The sequence below is a fragment of the Oncorhynchus gorbuscha genome, linkage group LG14, assembly GCF_021184085.1.
Source record: "Oncorhynchus gorbuscha isolate QuinsamMale2020 ecotype Even-year linkage group LG14, OgorEven_v1.0, whole genome shotgun sequence".
NCBI lineage: Eukaryota > Metazoa > Chordata > Actinopteri > Salmoniformes > Salmonidae > Oncorhynchus > Oncorhynchus gorbuscha.
Genome location: NC_060186.1, coordinates 74,901,514 through 74,907,802, shown reverse-complemented (window position 1 = coordinate 74,907,802; position 6,289 = coordinate 74,901,514). Strand labels below are relative to the sequence as shown.

General features: G+C 43.9%; 1 protein-coding gene across 1 annotated transcript in view; it reads left to right on the top strand.

Annotated features, from left to right (window-relative positions):
• The first annotated feature begins 549 nt into the window (after window positions 1–549).
• Window positions 550–6,289, top strand: part of LOC123995400 (formin-like) — a 43,974-nt gene continuing 38,234 nt past the window's right edge. Inside the window, exon 1 of the mRNA XM_046298977.1 lies at window positions 550–1,155. Within this exon, the coding sequence (XP_046154933.1) occupies window positions 695–1,155 (461 nt within the window). The 5' untranslated portion in view covers window positions 550–694. The remainder of the gene's footprint in view (window positions 1,156–6,289) is intronic.

Genomic DNA, 6,289 nt, shown 5'->3' with positions numbered 1-6,289 from the left:
AACAACCCTAACACAACCCTAACACAACCCTAACCTCAAAACAACCCTAACACAACCCTAACACAACCCTAACCAACCCTAAACCCCAAAACAACCCTAACACAACCCTAACGCCAAAACCACCCTAACCCCAAAACAACCCTAACACAACCCTAACCCCAAAACAACCCTAAAACAACCCTAACCCTAAAACAACCCTAACCCTAAAACAACCCTAACCTAGACCTATATCTATCCTTCCCTACCTTTCTAAAGTTTTCGAAAGCCAAGTGAACAAACAGATCACCGACCATTTTGAATCTCACCGCACCTTCTCCGCTATGCAATCTGGTTTCCGAGCTGGTCATGAGTGCACCTAACCTTAACACAAGCCTAACCATAACACAACCCCAACACAACCCTAAAACAACCCTAACCCGAAAACAACCCTAAAACAACCCTAACCCTAAAACAACCCTAACCTTAACCTCCTATAAATATGAATGCAGGAGGACTATGGGAAGCAGCTGTACCAGCTGAGAGGGGACAACGAAGAGTGTGTATCCCATCTGGAGGTCACCTTGGCCAGGCTACAAAGTGACTTGGCCCTGGGTGCCCACCACCGCCGTGGAGACCTCCGAGAGACGTGGCCGTATCCACGGGAGATGACCTCTCATCCCGGGCCTTCCGCACTGTGTGCGTCCAGACGGACCCCATGACCTTCCCCCAACCCCCCCTCAACTTGCCTAAGAGACTGGACCTGGTTTCTATCAGTCTAAATCTGTCTGGACAGGCTACCTCTCCCTCTTCTTCCCCCGTTCATCTCCCTCCACCTCCTGCTCCTCCACTCCCACTATCCGAACCACCTGCACCTCATGAAGGCTTATTATCAGGCAACCTAGCCCCACCTCCTCCTCCTCCTCCTCTTCCTTTCCTTCCTGCTCTAACCCAGACCCAGGGACTCGACGGGCCCCCTCCATCTCTTCCACCCCCTCCACCAGGGTCCGCCCCTCCACCTCCACCCCCTCCACCAGGCTGTGGCCCCCCACCACCTCCCCCTCCAGGGTGTCTGACCTTCAGTACCATGTTAGATAAACCCCCCAGGAAGCCGGCTGTGCAACCAGCCTGCCCCATGAAACCTCTCTACTGGACCAGGATACAGACACAGGACAACAAGTAGGTGTTACAACTAACATATTTAAAAAAAAATGTGTATCTGGTATAAACATCGTGGGTGGCTGTACACTAGACAATTTAGTGTGGTCTGCGAGACAGTTGCCAGTAACACATCAGGCATAGATTTTTGTGGCGTCCATCTCTCTACTGTTGTACTGTAAACTGATACCTTGTGAATATACTTGTTCCCACTCACAGCTCTCCATCCAGCCAATATAGTCCACCACAGCCTGTGATGTTCTGTGTTTTGTTAAATTGCTGTTGCTCAACACCAACATCCTCTCTGGATGGTGTTTCATCCTGGTGGCGAGAAAGGAAGAGAGAAAATAGCACAACATTACACTCAAACCCCACTGTGTATGGAACTCATCTAGACCTATTTCTCTCTCTCATTTCAATTTCAATTTAATTCAATTAAATTCAATTAAATTCAATTAAATTAAATTAATTCAATTTAAGCTAATTTAATTTAATTTAATTAATTTCAATTTAAGGGCTTTATTGGCATGGGGAAACATATGAAATAGATAATAAACAAAAGTGAAATAAACAAAAAAAAACATTACACTCACAAAAGTTCCAAAAGAATAACGACATTTCAAATGTCATATCTCTATATACAGTGTTGTAATGATGTGCAAATAGCTAAAGTGAAAAAAGGAAAATAAATAAACATAAATATGGGTTGTATTTACAAAGGTGTTTGTTCTTCACTGGTTGCCCTTTTCCTGTGGCAACAGGTCACAAATCTTGCTGCTGTGATGTCACACTGTGGTATTTCACCCAGTAGATTTCGGGTGTGTTTTCGAATTCTTTGTGGATTTGTGTAATCTGGGGAAATATGTGTCTCTATGGTCATACATTTTGCAGGAGGATAGGAAGTGCAGCTCAGTTTCCACTCATTTTGTGGGCAGTGAGCATACAGCCTGTCTTCTCTTGAGAGCCAGGTCTGCCTACGACAGCCTCTCTCAATAGCAAAGCTATGCTCACTCAGTCTGTACATAGTCAAAGATTTCCTTAATTTTGGATCAGTCACAGTGGTCAGGTATTCTGCCCCTGTGTACTCTCTGTTTAGGGACAAATAGCATTCTAGTTTTCTCATTTTTTTGTAAAGTCTTTCCAATGTGTCAAGTAATTATCTTTTTGTTTTCTCATGATTTGGTTGGGTCTTGTGTTGCTGTCATGGGGCTCTGTGGGGTGTGTTTGTGTTTGTGAAATGAGCCCCAGGACCAGTTGTTATGCAGGTGAATGAGGACCCAAAAGCGACTTAGCGAAAACAGAGTCTTTATTCCAGTAAATGGCAAAAGTAATAATCCTGGAAAACTCAAGACGAAAACAAAACAGGAAAAAACTTAAATCCACTCGTAGTAACGAGGACAGACTGGAGACTCGACCATTGACTGCAGGTTGCTTCGGGAAGGCACCGACCGTAGCAGACTAAGACACCTGCTCACACGCAGCATCTGAAGGAGACAAGACACGACAGGGCGAGACAAGGACACAGCACAGCGAACATCATACAAGGATCCGACAAGGACAGAAATGGAAAACAAGGGGAGAAATAGGGACTCTAATCAGAGGACAAAATAGGGGACAGGTGTGAAAAGACTAAATGAGTGAGTTAGGAGAATGAGGAACAGCTGGGAGCAGGAACGGAACGATAGAGAGAAGAGAGAGAGGGAGGGGGAGAGAGAGGGATAGAAAAAGGGAACGAACCTAATAAGACCAGCAGGGGGAAACGAACAGAAGGGAAAGCACAAGGACAAGACAATATATGACAAAACATGACACCAGTTTGCTTAGGGGACTCTTCTCCAAGTTCATCTCTCTATAGTTGATGACTTTGTTATGAAAGGTTTGGGAATCACTTCCTTTTCAGTGGTTGTAGAATTTAATGTCTCTTTGCTGAATTTTGATAATTAGCGGGTATCGACCTAATTCTGCTCTGCATGCATTATTTGATGTTATATCTTGTACGCTCAGGATATTTTAGCAGAATTCTGCATGCAGAGTCTCAATTTGGTGTTTATTCCATTTTGTGAATTCTTGGTTGGTGAGCGGACCCCAGACCTCACAACCATAAAGGGCAATGGGTTCTATGACTGATTCAAGTATTTTTTTGCCAGATCCTAACTGGTATGTTGAAATGTATGTTCCTTTTGATGGCATAGAAGGCCCTTCTTGTCTTGTCTCTCAGATTGTTTACAGCTTTGTGGAAGTTACCTGTGGTGCTGATGTTTAGGTCGAGGTATGTATAGTTTTTAGTGTGCTCTAGTGCAACAGTGACTGGATAGAATTTGTATTCGTGGTCCTGGGAACTGGACCTTTTTTGGAACACCATTATTTTGGTCTTACTGAGATTTACTGTCAGGACTCAGGTCTGGCAGAATCTGTGCAGAAGATCTAAGTGCTGATGTAGGCCCTCCTTGGTTGGTGACAGAAGCACCAGATCATCACCAAACAGTAGACATTTGACTTCAGTTTCTAGTGGGGTGAGGCCGTGTGCTGCAGACTTTTCTAGTGCCTGCGCCAATTCGTTGATATCTCACCCCACTAGAAACTCACCCCACGGCCCTGTGGGAAGAAATGTGTGTGTTTTTTGCTCATTTTAACCCCACTCTTGTTGTTTGTGTACATGGATTTTATAATGTTGTACGTTTTCCCCCAACACCACTTTCCATCAGTTTGTATAGCAGACCCTCGTGCCAAATTGAGTCAAAAGCTTTTTTGAAATCAACAAAGCATGAGAAGACTTTGCCTTTGTTTTGGTTTGTTTTTGGTTTGTCAATTAGGGTGTGCAGGGTGAATACGTGGTCTGTCATACGGTAATTTGGTAAAAAGCCAATTTGACATTTGCTCAGTACATTGTTTTAACTGTCTGTTGTTAATGATAATGCAGAGGATTTTCCCAAGGTTGCTGTTGATGCATATCCCACAGTAGTTATTGGGGTCAAATTTGTCTCCACCTTTGTGGATTGGGGTGATCAGTTCTTGGTTCTAAATATTGGGGAATATGCCAGAGCTGAGGATGACGTTTTATTATAGCAAATTGGAATTTGTGTTCTGTACATTTACTCATTTAATTTAGGATACCATCAACCCACAGGCCTTTTTGGGTTGTAGGGTTTGTATTTTGTCCTGTAGTTCATTTAATGTAATTGGAGAATCCAGTGGGTTCTGGTAGTCTTTAATAGTTGATTCTAAAATCTGCATTTGATCATGTTTTTGCTGTTTGTACTGTGTGATAAAGCCAAAAACGTTGGAGAAGTGGTTTATCCATACATCTCCGTTTTGGATAGATAACTATTTTTCCCATAAAAAAGACTAGACATCTACAACTATCAGATTAGAGCCATAAAGGAGACTTGTCATCTACCACCTCACGACCACTATCAGATGAGAGCCATAAAGGAGACAAGACATCTACCACGTCACTACCACTATCAGATGAGAGCCATAAAGGAGACGAGACATCTACCACGTCACTACCACTATCAGATGAGAGCCATAGAGGAGACTTGGCATCTACTACCACGATCAGATTAGAGCCATAAAGGAGACTTGGCATTTACTACCACGATCAGATTAGAGCCATAAAGGAGACTAGACATTTACCACGTCACTACCACTATCAGATTAGAGCCATAAAGGAGACTTGTCATCTACCACGTCACTACCACTATCAGATGAGAGCCATAAGGGAGACTAGACATCTACCACCTCACGACCACAATCAGATTAGAGCCATAAGGGAGACTTGTCATCTACCACGTCACTACCACTATCAGATGAGAGCCATAGAGGAGACTTGGCATCTACTACCACGATCAGATTAGAGCCATAAAGGAGACTTGGCATTTACTACCACGATCAGATTAGAGCCATAAAGGAGACTAGACATTTACCACCTCACTACCACTATCAGATTAGAGCCATAAAGGAGACGAGACATCTACCACGTCACTACCACTATCAGATTAGAGCCGTAAAGGAGGCTAGACATCTACCACGTCACTACCACTATCAGATTAGAGCCATAAAGGAGACTAGACATTTACCACCTCACGACCACTATCAGATTAGAGCCATAAAGGAGACTAGACATCTTCAACTTCACTAACCACTATCAGATTAGAGACATAAAAGAGACTAGACATTTACAATGTCACTACCACTATCAATCCTTGTCTGCAGGACAGTTTGAAGAGGTGTGGTCAGACTCACTCGGGATGGGGGAGTCATCACAGAGAGAGATCTTTTCCTGCTGTCTTCTCTCTTTGATCCCATAAAAGTCCTGCTGGAACTGCTTGGGGAGGCCCTGCACCATTACTGTACCAGACTTGTACATGTTAACAGAGGTTGTTTTCAATTTCCTCAATGTCTAGTATTGTGAGGTTCCACGCTGGGCCAATACTCTCTCTCTTGACATAGTGGTAGTGTGCTCTTATAGCACTGTGCCATGCCAGGGGATGGTCTGTGTGGGAAATTAAGTTGCTTACAATCCCCTCTTTGTAGCAGTCAGCAAATAGTGTCTCTGGATTGTCCTTATTCCATGCAGTGTTATTTTTAATATCCATGGGGTACTGTATTGTAAGGACCTCTCTACAGGGATAAGCCATGGGGTACTGTATTGTAAGGACCTCTCTACAGGGATAAGCCATGGGGTACTGTATTGTAATGACCTCTCTACAGGGATAAGCCATGGGGTACTGTATTGTAAGGACCTCTCTACAGGGATAAGCCATGGGGTACTGTATTGTAAGGACCTCTCTACAGGGATAAGCCATGGGGTACTGTATTGTAAGGACCTCTCTACAGGGATAAGCCATGGGGTACTGTATTGTAAGGACCTCTCTACAGGGATAAGCCATGGGGTACTGTATTGTAAGGACCTCTCAACAGAGATAAGCCATGGGGTACTGTATTGTAAGTACCTCTCTACAGGGATAAGCCATGGGGTACTGTATGGTAAGGACCTCTCCACAGGGATTAAGCCATGGGGTACTGTATTGTAAGGACCTCTCTACAGAGATAAGCCATGGGGTACTGTATTGTAATGACCTCTCTACAGGGATAAGCCATTGGGTACTGTATTGTAAGGACCTCTCTACAGGGATAAGCCATGGGGTACTGT